The sequence below is a fragment of the Rousettus aegyptiacus genome, unplaced genomic scaffold (assembly GCF_014176215.1).
Source record: "Rousettus aegyptiacus isolate mRouAeg1 unplaced genomic scaffold, mRouAeg1.p scaffold_m13_p_2, whole genome shotgun sequence".
NCBI classification, from domain to species: domain Eukaryota; kingdom Metazoa; phylum Chordata; class Mammalia; order Chiroptera; family Pteropodidae; genus Rousettus; species Rousettus aegyptiacus.
The window spans coordinates 146,834,364-146,851,650 of record NW_023416295.1 but is presented as its reverse complement, the minus strand read 5'-3'; the positions used below and the strand labels follow the sequence as shown (position 1 = coordinate 146,851,650).

Sequence of the window (17,287 nt, the reverse complement as noted above, 5' to 3'; positions counted from 1 at the left end):
TAAATCTAACAAATTAAAGTGCAAAATCTATCCATTCATTTATTCGCTCAATAAGTATTTGTTGAAACTCTGAACAGTTATCATCTAAAAAATAAAGTCAGTACATTTTGGTGTTCTTTAGCTTGAAATAACTTTCTGTTTCTTAACTGGCTTATAGAAATGCAATCTTAAGCAAAAATTGTACAGGAAAAATGAAGTGTAGTCCATTTATTCTATGGACTTAAATGTGATTTATCTTACAAATTTCTTGTCAATTAATGTAATTATTTCATCTCATTCCTCAGATATCCAGTAATTCTTTTTTCCCCTGTATACTTTATTAGATACAGAAAATTGAAACATAACAAATAGCTTTCTAATTATCTTACTCTTCATTACTATATTGCCATGAAAACCCCATGAGGACTTTACTGAATGATTCAAGTATATTTCAAAACATTATTATCTCCATATTTCCCATCTACTGTTCATTTCTGAAGGACCGACATTTATCAATAAATTGATTTGGTCATTATACTAGACCTTTCCAGTTTATCTTAACAAGGTTCTAGATCTTTTTACAAATTACTGCCTTTTCCTGTCAGCTCTCTCACACACAGCACTGATATACTAAGACACACTATGAGAAACCCCTTGAGATGCCTGTTGATTGATTTCATAGCCCTTTCCTTCACTCCTATTCTTTTCATTTCAGCCTTATGTATGTGACTTAGCCCCCTTTTCCCCTGCAAAACGACTTATTATTCCTCAGTGACACATTTGGGCATCAAATGCAAAGGTAAAACCCTCACATCTTACTACCCATTGGAATGTTTCAGATGTAAGAAAAAGATCTACCTTCATCTTCATCCTCCATCTGGGCTTTGGCCTCTCTCGAATACATGGCTCTTCGGAGAGTCTTCCTCTCTAAAGTTGTTTGGTCAGCTTCCATATCCTATGGGCAAACATTGTGCTATCATTCAAGGAGCTCACAGTCACAGGAAGGTTTTGACTTACCACTCAGTGACCTGCACACACCAACCATTAGTTACCTTGACCAATCTGGGCTCTCTGCTCTCTCCAGAGATCCATAACTCCTGTCCTAATTGAAACTGTGGGGCAATGCCTGAGATCTGAAGAAAGGGCCTGAGAACTAAGAGGTACAGAGAAGGAAGGAGCCCCCAATAGTAGTAACAATGATGGAGCTAACCCCAGGGTTGGGCAGACACCTCTCCTAGCCCGAAAGCAGTTCCACCACTGACACTTGTTTTATTTCTACATCACTTTCAGATGGTCTCTATAAATTCTCTGAAGATTTATTTATGGTAATAAATATCTTCCTTTAAAACACATGTAGTTCTAGACTGGTTAAAACACTATCAGTAATCCACTGTCACTATGAATTATTAAATCAGAATGAGTTTCTCTGGCATCTCACCAAGGTAGCTGCACAAAAGAAAGGTATTTCAATAGGAATTGAAAGAACATAGGTAATTTTGGAGCAAATGGGAAATGAGGGTACTTAGGTGCCTAGTAGTTTAAGAAAAAGACCCAGGAGAAGGAAATATGCAGAAAGAGAAGGGAAAGGCGCCAAAAACGAACTGCAAATTTTTAAGCATTGCTGTACACTTGTCCTGTGCTCAAGAAAGGGAGAGCATTCGTTTTCTCCTTGACTCTACTTCCAGCACCCCTGCCCTGCTGGCTTCAGCACCGGAGTAGCATTGTGTTACATTGTGAGTTAAATCAGCTTCTGCAGGACATTCCGGGAAACTAACCATATCCCTGTTTCTGTGGGGAAATGCAGTCTGAGTTCCAAACAACTGACCCACAAGCTTTTGGAATCTATGGTAATTTGTGGGTTTCTTGAGTACGCTAGTAAAAAAAAAAAAAAAAAAAAAAAAAAAAAAAAAATCTCAGTTTGTTACATCAATAAACCAATAACTTTTGAAGTGATCAGTGTCTAGGTAGTGATTTTGGTTTGGGGTTTATTTATTTATTTAGCCTCCTACAACATGAGTAATTTAGGAGACTTGCTATTCTAGAAGGCTCTATTGCTTCCAGATTCTTGGTTTAAAAAGAGCAAAAGTGAAAGTGTCTCCTGAGTTGAATTTTTTCTGAGACAATTTCACATCAGCTTTTAATTTTAACTAATGATATGAAAACCAACAGTTGTACATGAGATTAGGTAAAACACAAAATTAAAGAGGACTTGATCTTTTGGGAGTAATATAATGAAATAAAATAAACCTGCACATTTTAAAATAGAAGATTTGGGTCTTGTTCAACCTCCATTCCATGTGAATGAAAGATAAAACATCTCAAAGGCATTTTTTAAAAATCTTTAAAATCATTTTTCTTATATTAGGCTCACTACAGGTTAAATATTTTAAATTGTGTTTATATTTGAATTAAGTAAATATGAATTTAGTTTCATTTATCCAACAAATATTTATTGAATGCTTGTTATGGGTCAGGTCAAGTTGAGGTCTGGGGTCTAGCGAAGGAAACATCAAATGATGCCAGTCTATCTTGCTTAATAACATTATGAAGATAATGGTTGATGCCATTCAAGCTAGAATTTTTAATATTTAAATCAGCTAAAAAGGTTATCTCTTCCCTCTTATAGTTTCCATTGCTATCCTTTTAACATATTCCTTTCTGTTTACCTCTTAAACCTTAAACTGACAGTTCTGTCTAAAAGCCTTGCAACAAAATGTTTGTGGGTCCTTCAGTTTCACCTCCCTTCTCTGCTTTTTTGATCCGCTCCGGTGCTAAGCCAGCCTTTCACACACAGCCTTAGCACTATTGCCATTTTGGGCCAGATAAGTTTTTGTTGTAGGGGCTGACCCGTGCGTTGTAGGGTGTTTAGCAGCATCCCTGTCTTCTACTCACTGGATGCCAGTACCACTTGCCCCATCCACACAGTCATGGCAACCAAAAATGTCTCTAGATTTTGCTAAATGTCTCCTAAAAGGCCAAATTGACCCTGGTTAAGAACCAGTGCTCTAGGCAAACATCCAATCCTATCCCATAACAAATTAAACACAAAGCTATTTCTATAAACACTTCCCCAAGGTGTTCTAGTGGTCTTGTCTCCACAGAGTTATTTTCCCCCTGGCTTCAGATGAATTCAGGTGTCTGCCCTTTCCTACATGGCAGTACCCTCCCTCCATTCCCAGGCAAGGAATCTAGGCAGGTGCATGGTTCATTCTAGCTTCTACTGGCCACCATTCCACCTCACAACTGGATTCATCCTGTCCACACCCTAATTGCTTCACATCTACCTCATAGCTCCAGCTGATTTAGAACCCTGTGATGTGGCTTTAATTATAGAGCTATGCTACCTCAAATGATCCCTTCATTTCTAAATACAACTTAATGAACTTTCTTTCTGGCTTGCTTAACATTTTTATTATAAAATCAAGCCAACAGTGCTCTCGCACTCTCTGTCTCTCTCCCTCCTTCCCTCTTTCTCTGTCTCTGCCCCCGTCTCTCTGTATCTCTGTCTTTCTCTGTCTCTCTGTCTCTGTCTCTCTCTCTCTCTTTCCATATTTTCTTGCCAAAATAAACCTCCTCCTTAAGCTTACATCATATTCTTTTCTTCCTGGCATCTAGATCACTGATAAAAATGTCATTTGGAGCTGTCCCCAGTAACTTCAAAATTGAGCTTCTCACAGTATAAGTGGGCACTTGCTGATCGTACCTTGTGTGTGTGTGTGTGTGTGTGTGTGCGCGCGTATATATATATATTTTTTTTACTAATGGCCTCTTTTCAATAGTTCTATGATTTGTCCTATTCCACAAAGGATTTTTCTTTCTTAGGTAGTTTGTTTTTGATATTTTTGGCAAATCTACAGGAGACAAAGAAATCACATGATTTGTCTAACTTTTTATCTTCCTCTCTCTATTGAAACATATTTTTCTTCTTTTACAAAATAATACATTTTAATTCACTGCTATTATCAGAAATTTGCTGATATAAAGATTTTATTTTATAATGCTCATTCCTGGCCCAGAAAACCAAATTCTGGACACTTTTTAGTCCCAACTCAAAAGAAAATAATTCAAAAATTCACTAATTCAATTTACAATTTCACTTCTCAACCACAAGTTCTTCTTTCATTGTACTCAACCTAGTTTTCAACTCTGTTATTACCTCAGTCAATGTTAGATTTATATCATACATAACATTATACTGTAATTACACTGGATATGGACCTGGGTTGAAGTCCAACTAGGACCACTTATTATATGTATTGTTACTTTGCCTCTCTGAACTTCCATTTTCCATCTATAGAAGTTAAATAATACTTTCTTCACTTATTTCTCTCTCTCTCTTTTCTCTCTCTCTCTCTCTCTCTCTCTCGCTCGCTCGCTCGCTCACTGATTTTGGGGGAATTAAATGATACCATATAAAAGAGACTTTGTGGAATTTAATAGCTGTACAATTGTAAAATTTTACTGTTATTTCTTTCTGATCACCTTTCTTTATTCCTAATTCTATCCCTTACATGGTTTACAACTTTACTCACAGCTCACAGTTCTTCCTTTTTTCAAAATTATCTTGGATTTTGTTTTGTTCATGACCTTCCATTTGTAGTTGGTGAATGAAAATTTCTCACATTACATAAGGCAAAATAAGATAAAATAAGGGTATGCCATGCTTCTGTAAGTAGGTTGTTTAATTTTTAAACACACAAATAATTGCAGTATGGTTCAAATTCAAATAAAAAGCCTCTAAAAACCTCACAGCACTTAGAATTAGAATTTTATAGTTTCACAGTAATGGTATTTACTATTTGTTAATGATATATAAACATACAATTACTTTGGATTTCAAAGGAGGACCATTATCTAATATTAAATATTAAATGTATTTCTTCCCAATGTTTTTAGTAATTATATAGTATATTTCTGACTCCTGTGAACTGGACTCTGAGCTCTTCTAAACAATGAGCAATTACCTTTTCTAGTTCTTGATCTTGCCGATTCATAAGTGTTTTCCAATGTTCATAGAGCTCAACATCTTTTGTTTGAATGTCCTTCAAAGTCCCCTCTCTTAGTACACTTCCATCTTTCATGGCTATAATCTAAGGAAAGCACATATTAGCAGAATGGTGGTAAACATCCTTATTTGGTCAAATTAATTACCTTTATCTCCTAAAGGGTCTTTATTTACTCTTATGACTATAATATAAAAGTTAATAAAACTTCTAAACTCTCACCCAGTCAGCATGTGTTAGATACTGTAATTTGTGCGTTACAAGAACCAATGTCCTTTTGTCATCTTGGAGAAATTTCAAAATGCCTTCCTGCATTAAGTGATCACTCAAGTGAATGTCCAGGGCAGAAAATGGATCATCCTACAACCAGTAAAATGGAGAGAAGTTAAAAAATTTCTATATACTTTATGTAACTTAATTTCTTTAGAGAGTAGAAATACAAATACATATAACAAAGGAAAAATTATCCCTCAAATCCAATTTATAAAAACAAACTCCATATAACTTTAAATTGTCAGAAAAAATTAAATGAAAACTGAAGCTTTTATTGTCTTTCACCTTAATTTTTTTTAAAGTATATAACAATAATGATATTCAAAGCAGTTTGAATTCTTATGTATAAGATCTTTGAGTTGAAAATCTAACATTTCTTGATAACCTTTAACAACAGACAAAAACAAAGAACTACATGATAATAGGAGGAGTTGAATTTTAGAATAAAATAGACGCTAGACCAAGATGCCAACATAGGAGGCTCCCAGATTCCCCCCCCCCCCACTTATGCACCAAATATACAGCTACACATAGAACGATTCCCTCTGAGAAAAATCCAGAAGCTAGTTAAGTGACTCCTATATATTGGGCAACTGAGAAAATATACACGTTTAAATGAGTAGGAAAGGCTGAGACATATTCTCACCATAAACCCCACGTGGGCACAGCATCATACAATTGGGAGGAATTCTCAACTCTCAGCTTCTCCCTAAAGAGTGAAGGATTGGGACCACATGTCTAGCACCTTGATTATTATGGCTGCTACCCGAGAGACAGGCCCCCAAATCACCTAGCTCTGAAAGCCAACAGGGCTTGCACCTATGACTCAAACAGGACTATAGCAAACAAAGAAGCAGTTGTTAACAGCCACATGAGAACTTACTGTGGTAACCCTACAAGGCTCAGCAAAGAAGGGGCATGCAAAAGCATATATTTCCCAGTCTTTCCCTAGGAAAGAGTTTTGACTGCATGCTTTACAAGTTTACCTGAAGATCCAGCTTTTAATTAATAGGGATGCAGGTGCTAACATAGACCCTTCTCAGAGTCTGAAAGACCTATTGGACATTACCCTTGCCTTCTCTCTCCAGCTCACTCCAACAAGAAAACAGTCACCAATATCTCCTTAGAAAGAGTTTCTTCACCCATCTGGTGTCTCAATTTTTATGGCTGCCACCCAGGGAATGGGGCCCCAAATCACCCAGCTCTGATAAGCCAATAGGGCTTGCAAACAATAATCCAATGGGACTATAGCAAACAAATAAGCAATTTTTAAATAGGCACAAGAGCACATCCTTTCTCCCACAGCTATATACTCGGGCTCAGCGCAAAGAGAGCAGGCAAAAATGTCCATTTCTCAGTTTCTTCCTGGAAGGGGTTTGACTGATTACGATCCCAGATGCTACCTAAGGGTTCATCTTTCAATTATCCTACATCTAGGTGCTAAGTAGGATCCTTTCCTTTAGGATACTGATGGGTCTTAGCACCATCAACAACTTAGCGCCACTGAGAACAAAAATGATACCTCGGACAATCACAAAGGTTTGAGAGGCAACCAGGAGCTTGAGGTGGGCTGACTAAAGAGGTTCATCTCCTATAGGTGACCAGTCTGTCAAGACTGGGATGAGGTGGTTGTTTTACACAACATGCAGAAACCAACACAGACAGCGAAGGGGAATGAAGAAACAAGGAAATGTGTTCCAAATAAAAGAACAAGATAAATCTCCATAAACCAATTTTGATATAGAGATAAGCGATTTACCTGATGTAGATTTCAAAATAATAATCATAAAGATGCTCACTGAAGTCAGAAGGGCATGAACAAAGTGAGAATTTCAATGAAGAAACAGAAAATATAAAAAAGTATGAAACAGAAATCATAGAGCTGAATAATATAATAACTAAACTGAAAAATTTAATAGAGGACCTCAGTAGCAGACAAGATCAAGAAAGAAAAGGATTTCTATAAAATTCTGACTTTATATGTTATAAGATAGTCCATAATGAAAAGTCCATTATCTCTAAATTAAGAGACCCAAATTTTAGCCATAATTCCACCACTCTCTGACACTGGGCAAATTTTCTAATTCAGTCACCTCATTTGTAAAATTTGGATAATTAAGAGACCTGTCAGAGAGCACATAGGATTGTTGCAAAGATCAAATAAAATACTGTAAAAGTGTCTGTAAAAGATTCTAAAAGTGTTATTTTATAATTATTTTCTTATAAATAAAGCTGTGATGGATTAATACTTTGCTAATTCCTTCAAAGCATCAGATGGAGAGTTTAGTGACGTCCAGCAATCTCTTAATAAGGGAGAATGTGGTGATTAAGAACACAGGCTATGAAATCAGGCCACCTGGGTCTGCATGCCTGCTTCATTATTACTATAGTGACCTTGGATAAATTATCTCCCGAAGTCTCAGTATCCTCATCTGTAAATAGCAATAATAATAATAACAACAATAATAAAAACAGCAATGCCAAACCTAACAGGGTTATTGTGAGAATTAAGTGAGCTAAAGTGTACGAAGTATTTAGAATCATGACTAGGTCATAGAAAGCCGTTAATAATGGTTACTTTCATTTATATTCCATGACTTCATTATGGGGCATCTTGGTGTTATAGTCAAATGTAACCTTCCATGCAACTTAATAAAAATCTAGGTTTGATAGATTGGGAATCATTCCTCAATATTCAGTTTGTATATTAAGATTTTGGGGAGATACTTTTTTTTTTAAAGAAAACAAGACAATTTACCAAATTCCCAGTTCAATGAATAGCCAATTCTCCATTATCAAGAATATATTATTTATTTTTATGTACATATGTATATAGCTCTCACTAATACATGCTTTCTTATTTTCAATGAATATGTTTAAGTAGTATACTCTTTGTATGGATATATTTTTAGAAATAACTTCTTAAAAATATATTCAATGAAACAGTATATTTTTAGATCTTATACTTAATACCTCATTACAATGCTTTCATTTTGCTTGGAATTGTGTAAAGACTAATGGGATAAAGTTTAATCACAGCAAAATGTAAAACCATTTTAGTAATTCTTTATACAAGTAAGACCCTTTTTCTCCTTTGTTTGCTCTACCCAGTATAGAAGATGGCACTGAGGACATTCACTAAATATTGACAGATGGAAAGAAGGAAGGAATAAAGGAAGGAAGAGAAGAGAGAGGAGAAGAAGGAGAAATGGAAAGAGGGAGAAAGCCCGAAGGAATATAAAGAAAAGGACAGCACAGGTAGTAATAGACAGTAATAATTTTTTTGAGGATGAAGAAAGGCAGCCATAAGCCAAGGAATGTGGGTAGCCTCTAAAAGCTGGAAAAGGCAGAAAATGGATTCTCCCTTAGAGTCGCCAAAAAGGAACACAGCCCTGCTGACCTTTCGATTTTATCCCAGTGAGATTTATCCCAGTGAGAACTGTAAGACAATAGATTTGTACTGGTTAAGCCACTAATTATGGCAATTTGTTATACCAGTGAAAGGAAATTTATACAATGACCTACAAGGAAATGTTGCCTTAAAGATAAGTAATCTGTCTTCACAGAGAGTTATCATGAAGCTGTTAGAGATGATGCAAAAAAGAATCCAACAATAAATGGCTAGGAATCCACAATAAATTAACCTTATAACTTTTTTTAAATTCCATGATTCCATAGTTGAAGCAGGTAAGGATCACTAAACTGACGGTAGTAGAATACACTGACTTTTAGGGTATTTTTTTTCTGGTAAACTTTGAGGTTAAATATTAATTAGGAAGATTAACCTGAGTGAGTGATTTCTGGTATGTCCAATTCTATTCCTATCCCCAATAATGGATCCAAATTTAGTGGGAAACTCCAAAACTAACCTACTTTTTGAAGAAGTTCTTGAGATTGGATGAAATGAAAACTCTAAAGGAGGTCTGGAAACTAGATTTATAAATGGTTAATAACTGCGCAGAAGAAAAAGACAGGGAAGGATTAATTTACATAGTCTTCTGGTCTCTAATATGCATTGTCTTTTTGCAGGCTATTTTGTCTTCCTCTGCTAGAGGAATCAAACTAGAGCAAATTCATAATCAGCATAATCATCTAATTTTATTCATAGATTCACAGACAGAACCAAGTTAATAACCCAGGATATACATGAGAATCGCCTATGAAGTTTTTTAAAAAAAAACGTTTGCTAGACTCTGATCTTACAGATTATGATTCGATTATGGTACCAAGACTTCTATGGTTTTAGGAAGCTTCACAAACAAATTTTATCCACAGTCTAAGTTGCATACCACTGGAATGAAGTAGTATGCTTACTTACCTCATGTCCGTCAAGAGTGTATTTTCCAGAACTTCTCTCTTTGCCAGGAAATATAAATGAGAAGACCTACACCCTTGTCCAGCACTACCTGCACTCCCCCCCATTAATGATCCTCGTGGTTAAGAATCTCATATAGGAAACCATGTGGGTACCTCCGTCTCTTGGGCATCAATCTGGATCCCTCAGCTCTCAACCTTACACGTTGATCTGATTTATACTGTGAGTATTTATTTCCTCTATATTCTCTATAAAAGCTAAACCAGCTTTCCTTGAGTTTCTTGACTTGTCTTTGCTCTTGTCCAGAGGAAAAAATGAAATAGAAATAAAAGCAAGGCCTTATTCTTACCAAGAAGACAATGTTGGTATTTTGATAGAGAGCTCGCGCCACACAGATTCTTTGCCTCTGACCCCCACTCAGGTTAATACCCTAGAAAAGAAATATCCATAAATATCCACTTTTTCCATTAGTAAATGGTTTATTGGTACAAACTTTTCTAAAAAATCTTAAAATAACAGTAATTTACTAACTAAATTGTGAAAACATTGATAAGGTAAAATAAAAACTGTCTAAGGGTCAATACTTGACTTATATTAAGGTAATTTGGAGCTGAAACATTAATCCTTTTACTCTGACAGAGAACTCTGCTGTACAAAAGCATTAATAACCAAAACACCTGAAGAGTGCTGAAGACTGCAAGCAAAATTTCAAAATTTTTTCTAATTTTGTGACGTCTTTCTGTAGTGTACTTAACATATACCTCTTTGACATGACAAGTTTTGTTCAACAGAACTACGTAGTAATATGCTTTTATACTTAAGTGTTAATTAGTTGGTACATAGGACCATTATTCTTAGGACTGCATGAAACAGCATATAACAAAATGAATTCTACCTTAGGATAATTGTTATAAACAAAATTTAAGTTCCTATGGCATCTCAATGTTGTAACAAAATGACAGTGAAACATTATTTCAGGACCTGCTGTATTTATTGAGAACTTAGCACATGTCGAACTTGTGTAAATGGTTTTACATTTCTCATTTTTTAAAAATCCTCATAGCAATCTCAATATGTAGGTGTTGTTATCTTCATTTTATACATGTAGAAACTATGATCCTGAGAAATTAAATTCATGCTTTTAAATACTATAAATACTAAGCAATAATAAAGAATAGTCATTAAGAATATAGACTACAGAGTCAGACTAATTCCATCTGCACCAGAAACTCTGTGATAGGGCAAATTCCTTAACATTTCTCAGCCTTCATTTTCTCAGCTTCAATACACAGTTAACAATAACGCCTAGGTAACAGATTTGTTGTGAAATGTAGATAATACATATAGAACCTTCTGCCCAACACTTGACACCTATGAGATACATGTTTTAGCCATCACTGTTATAAAGATCACATACAGGTATAAATATTTTTCAGCTAGTTAGAATAGTATAACCTCAATGAAAAACATGTTTATACAAAGAAAAAAAAAAGAACAATTTAATAAGAATAAATAGATGTTGACAAGAGTAGATGTCGGAAGCAATATCAGTTTCCAAATTAATTCAAAGTAAACTCTAAGTAAGTAAAAATACTTCTGGTCAAAGGCAGGAACTGCTTTATTGTCTTTGAGATCTCTTGAGTGGCCAACACAATGTTAAACGTATGGTGGTTCAACAAACACTTAAAGGAGAGGGCCATCAAAGAGCACCCATGTTCCCACTGCTGGAACTCATCATTAGGACAACACGCAAATCCTAAACACTCAGATTTGATTATGTTCCATGAAAGATTAAAGACAACCAGAAGGTTTTTCTAGATTTTTGTTCGTCATCTAGTTAAACTATACATAACTCACCCGCTCTCCAATTTCAGTTTGGTCTCCGAATGGCAGTAAGTCAATATCTGGCTGAAGAGAACAGGCATCTGTGACAGCTTTGTACCTTTAGGAGAAATTATTTTGAATTTTAGAACACTATTAATATACTGTCCACAAACTAAGTCCCAGGTTCAATATCTTGGAAGATGAAATACAACATCTATTGAACAATATTTATTGAACAATTTTATATATTAACCTCTACACTAGGTTTGTAGAAAAAGATAAATAGGTATTGGTTCCCATGATCGCAAAACTAGTGATTGGAACACAAGACTGATATAGAAACATATAATAAAAATGTACCTTTTTAGGTGCTCTAGCAGAGAGAGGTAAAAAGTGCTCCTAGAATGCATAGGAAGAAATGACTGACCACTCTGAGAAGATGGTAACGTCTTTGTAGAGGAAGCAATGTGTAAACCGTATCCAGAAAGATGAGTCATAATTAGTCAGGAAGAAAATGAGGGAAAGGAAGCTTTAAAATTTGCATGAAAGTGAAAGAGTTCACGGTGCCTATGAGGGAGAACAGGAGGTTCATCAGGACAAAGGCGCAAGTCGTGGGTGGGTGTCTGTGCATACTGTCATGCGTCCTGAAGAGGGGAGAAATGGAAGAGGACCAGGACTGACAGTCCTTGACTTGTTCTAAGGCTGGGACTGTAAATCAGATGGACTGATAGTTTAGGGAAGCATAGAGATTGAAAGTGCTGGGAAAAATATCAATGCTTTAATTTTCTCAATCACCTAGTCTTAAAATATTCAAGTCATTCTCGATTCTTCCCCTTTTTCTCCCTGCTCTTATTTGTCCATTCTTGTTCTCGAACAGTTTTCTGTCTACCATCTCTTCTTTTCCATTTCTATAATATTCCATGCCTGGATAATTATTCCAACAAACTTCTAAATATCTCTCTGCTCCTAATTCGGATTTGTCCCATATATATCCATCATTATACTGCCAGATTAAACATCACATTTACCTTATTATTTACCTTACTAAAACATGCTATGCCTCCCCAGAATGCACACAATTACAACTAGTTGGCTTTTAAGGCCCTTCACTACTTTGTTTCAGTCTTCCTTTACCATCAGTTTCCCACTGTCAATATCCCCAAATATCTCTCCCTCTGGTTTCTTCCCAAATACCAAATGACACCCTGTCATTTAGGTTCTTCTTCCCACACTGTCTGTTTCCTGTTCCTGTCCCCTTCCTCATGCCCCTCCCTTGACCGAATTCTTCTTAACTTTTAACCCAGTTTAGAGTCATAAGACCCACCTCTCTTAGAAAGGTTTAAAGAAAGAGTCATATTTTTGTACATTCCACTGATATTTAAAAGATGGATGAAAGCTGGCATATTCTGGCTGTTTCCAGTCACTAGATTCCCTTGGATCCCACAGTTTTTTTCTTTCCACAATAAACCCTCCTTCTGCTCCTTACTTGGGCTTTTCCTTCTGCTTATCAATAATCTCAACACTACCACCACCACTACCACCCTTCCTCACCTCACACACACATGCATACACACTTCATTTTAGGTTTAGTTTTATTGTACAAATTGTCCTCAGCAAGTGTATGGAATGGACTTAAACTTCCCATGAGGCATCTCTTAAAAGAGTTGAATCAAAAGACCTGCTGATGAGAATGGAAGTAGGGCAAGCAAGGGAGGAAAGGAAGTCCTAATGTAAAGATTACATGGACCAAACACAGGATAAGGAATAGTTGCTCATTTTAGTTCTAAATTTTATGCATTCAAAGTTACCTCTGCTTGTTGAAAGGACTTCCAAAGGTAATATTTTCTTCTACTGTAGCATTTAGTAGCCAAGGCTTTTGAGCTGCATAAGCCACAGAATACCTGCTCCTACTGTAAAATGAACAAGAAAAACAAAACACCAAAATTATGCAAAGGTGCTATGTTGCATGTGTAATTTAGCATAATTAAATAAAACAAAAATTGATAAAATGTCTCAAATACAGAAATAGGAAACTTCTAAAAGAGAACATTTTAACAACCACCAACCTGATTGATTGTTAAATATTCCACCTAAATTAGAAAGATTAGAATTTAATCAAAATGTCACATGATGTGCAAAATTTGATTTTACTGTGCTAAAGAAGTGTTTTAAGGTAGAAACTATGAATTGAAATTTTACTTTTTAAAATGAGTATAATTTTTAAAATAATTTAAGGGGTGATAAAATTCACTCATAGCCACAGATATTTTACTTTATATAACTATGAATTTAGTATACAGACCTTGAAAAGGTGTGAATTGATATTATAATTATAGTGTATATTTGTGGCTTAATAACATCTACATATTTTAAGATAATATGCAAATATTTCAAAACAAAGAATAATATCTTGAGGAGTCCATTTTAATACTGAAATTATACAACTGAAAACTACATATTTCAATACATATTGAAATAGTTTTTACTAAAATGACAACCTCCCACCCCCATATTTTTGGTTTACAAATTCTACCAGATGTCTATATATGAGACTTAACTTGCAGTAATAGGTAAAATGCATGTGAGCTGAAGATAAAGAAGATGATGAGACTGGGGCAGGGAAGGGGTCAGCTTAAAAATCATACTTCCACAGTTAGTTCATCATCTGTAAGTACCAATTAAGGAATTAAGGTTAAAAGAGAGTAAAGTTAAGAAAAAGAGTAGTTAGAAATGCGTAGTGATCATCCTGAAATATTATATCCAGGAGTTTAGAAGACATGATAAGATATAGTATGGTAGTGATCTCTTAGATAACCATATGTCCAATAAAACAGTGATTCCCAACTTCTGACATGTCTGCTTTCCCTTCCCCCAAGGCTTTTATGATTTTTTTTTCTTTTTTAAATACATGACACACTTGGCTCTCCATCTCTACCTTAATCACAGGTTCCATCACTGTTTAACTCATAAACCAGATACATATTAATTCTTGCATTTTTATTTTATGAAATCCCAAACCCAATATGTTAAGAACAGACTGAGTTTCAGCCAAAGTTGAGACATATGTGAGAGAAAAACAACTAACACAGTGGGCCATTTTGCTTGGCAGATTAATTCTTTCAGCAGCCTGCAAATGTTGAGAACCACTGCTATTGGAAATATACTAGCACATTTTAATACATAACTTTATACACCATCAGAATGAACAAAATAACTAGGAGTAAGAGATTGAGTATCAAGTAAAGTCTGAGGAAGGAAGTTATTTTTATTAAATGCAGATTAAAATAGAAATAATACCTTCTGGTTGCTTCAAAAGAAGGTTCAGATTCATTTACACTGCAAGTATGGCAAACAATTTTCATTAATTATGAAATGTAAATATGACTATCTTCACATAGGTAAAAGATAAAATAAATACTGGACATTAAATAGCTCTGTTTCCCAAATGGTTTTTGATATTAATTTCAAAGATAAATCAGGTCAATTATATTCTTTTTTTACATCTTCATTGGCTAAGAAATAATTAATATGCTTTCAAAAGATAGACAGCACTGTTTCTTTTTCATACAAAATTTGGGTTCATACAATGACAGGGGTTCTACTTCAACTCTGCTCCAATTAGCTATATAGATTTAGGTAATCTCTTTAGAATAGTTTCACAGTCTTTAAAAGAATTCAGAATCTCCAAGTCCTCCTTATCTTTAAAATTCAAATTTAATCTATTTAAACTCCTTAGCTACCTTAAGGTATGAGAGGAAGAAATACTTTTGGAGCTCTAAACTTGAAAGTTTTAGACACAGTCTAACTCTTAAGGAACTGGGAAGAAAGACATATTCACAATAGGTCAAACTGAAACATTTGGGTATAAATAGTGATTGATACAATTTTTTGTAAAAAGAGGTGCTCGACTAACTAAATTGAGATATATCTATATTATGGGGAAAATACCTGAAGACCTATTTATTTTTCTAAAGTTTAATAATTCAGTTGAATTTCATCATTCCCAAAGAACTGAATTCAAAAACCACACACAGAATTAAAGCCTATAGGCACTCCAAAATAGATCCTATTTGAATTTGAAAAGCATCATAAACTTTTGTGGAGAAAATTTACCAAAGTACTATACCTGGTGATATTTGGCTTAGTTACTAATGGTAAGATTTTCACAACTGCAAATTACTAATGACATCTTGGTATGGTTAACAGAGGCAGGAAGAAACGATTTCAGACTAAAAATTCCCTCTCAATAATGATTATTTCCTGATTTAAACTACTCATAAAAATAAAGTAATAATATATAATTTCTCAAGTAATATTTCCCACACAATATGCTTTAGATGCCAAGAAATTTGGATTTTTTTTTTTTTAGCAATAAAAAGCCAATAAATGACCTCAATGATTTTTGTTAAACTGAAGAAGAGAAAGAACAGAGGAAGAAAGCAGGTATGTGGCAGAAATTAATGGATTAATTTGTCTGCTAGCCATCCAGGTGTAAATGGCCATTAGACATATGGAAAGCCCATCAGACATTTAAAAATGTCAGCCCAAACTGCAAACATAAATTTGGAAGTCATCAATTTATTCAAACAATACTGATTAAATTCCAACTCTATTTACTCAATATCAAGTCAAAAAAAAATGTATTGATCACTACTCAGTGCCAAAATACTAGGGACACAGTAAAAAAAGGAAAACTCAGTCTTTTCTTCATGCTGCTTTCTGTTTTGTGGGAGTGCGACAGGGAATAAACACCATAATAAGTGAAATAAAGGCTGATATTAGTGCATAAAAGACCCCCAAGTAAGGGTAAACAATAAAGTTGATGTCAAAGTATTTAGTAAGAGTGTGCTAGATGAAAAAAAAGAAAAGAAAAGGTGAAGGGTATTCCAGACTAGATAAAATACATATTGAATGGCATTGAGGTATCATGGTCATTGACAAACAGATGAAAATTCAGCATGGATGAAATGTGAGTATAAATAGTGAGCGAAAAAAAGTACTTGATGAACTTAAAAAGTATGCACATCCAGATAATAAAAGGACTCTTAAACCATTTTACAGAGTTTGAAATTTTCCTCAGAGCAATGGAAAATGACTGAAGGGATTTAAACAAGAGAGGTTTGTTTTAGAACTATCACTCTGATTGCATAATGCAATTAGTGAATCGGATTGAGGTAATGTAGAGACCACTGGAGTCTGTCAGAGTCACAGAGATAAGAACGTGATGCCCTGAATTAGGGTAATGGTGAATGAATGAAAAGAAGTGGACATATTCGAAGATACCTCGGATTGCATGACTGACAAGATGGGAGGCAGGAAGGAGAAGAAGGAGTCAAGGACATGGAACAAGAAAGAGGAAGTACACATGGTAGGCGAAGATAGTGAATTCGGCAGCAGACACGTTCAGTTTGAGGTACATGAGGAATACCCAAATGACCATGGTGAGGAAGCAGAATATGAAGCTCAAGAGAGATCTAGTAAACGAATAAAGACTCTGAGGGTGATTTGACCTCATGATATATGCCTTAGATACCAAAGAGTTTGGATTCCATTCTTTATTAATGTAAGGTCAATAAATGGCTTCAACAATTCTAGTTTGTTTCTTAAGCAAATAAAGGAATAAGAGCAGAAAGGAAACTAAAGTTATAGGAAGCTATGATTGCCCACCAAGTATAAAGGCAGAAAAGAAGGGGACAAAGACAGAACCCTGTAAAACATCACTATTGCACTGATGCCTAAGGAAGAGAAATCTGTAGAAGGGACCAAGAGGAGTGGGCAAAAGTTTTGAGGTAAACTGAACTGTGAGTTTTACTGAAAACTAACCAAGGAGACCTTTTAAAAAAGAAAAGTGCGAGCAACAATGTCAAGTGGCCAGAAGGTCAAGAAAGATAAT

The 17,287-nt window shown here is 35.0% G+C and overlaps 1 protein-coding gene across 7 annotated transcripts in view; it reads right to left on the bottom strand.

The window, feature by feature from the left end:
• ABCC9 (ATP binding cassette subfamily C member 9) overlaps positions 1-17,287 on the bottom strand; it is a 113,718-nt gene that overhangs the window by 37,634 nt on the left and 58,797 nt on the right. For 5 of the 7 annotated variants that reach the window (XM_016140494.2, XM_016140493.2, XM_016140497.2 and 2 more), the window contains exons 18-24: positions 14,692-14,730; positions 13,203-13,304; positions 11,428-11,512; positions 9,920-10,000; positions 5,205-5,342; positions 4,944-5,069; positions 838-934 (exon numbers count right to left, since the gene is read on the bottom strand). In XM_016140494.2, coding sequence (XP_015995980.2) covers positions 838-934; positions 4,944-5,069; positions 5,205-5,342; positions 9,920-10,000; positions 11,428-11,512; positions 13,203-13,304; positions 14,692-14,730 — 668 coding nt within the window. The remainder of the gene's footprint in view (positions 1-837; positions 935-4,943; positions 5,070-5,204; positions 5,343-9,919; positions 10,001-11,427; positions 11,513-13,202; positions 13,305-14,691; positions 14,731-17,287) is intronic. The other 2 variants (XM_016140499.2, XM_016140498.2) reach the window with 1 other exon arrangement.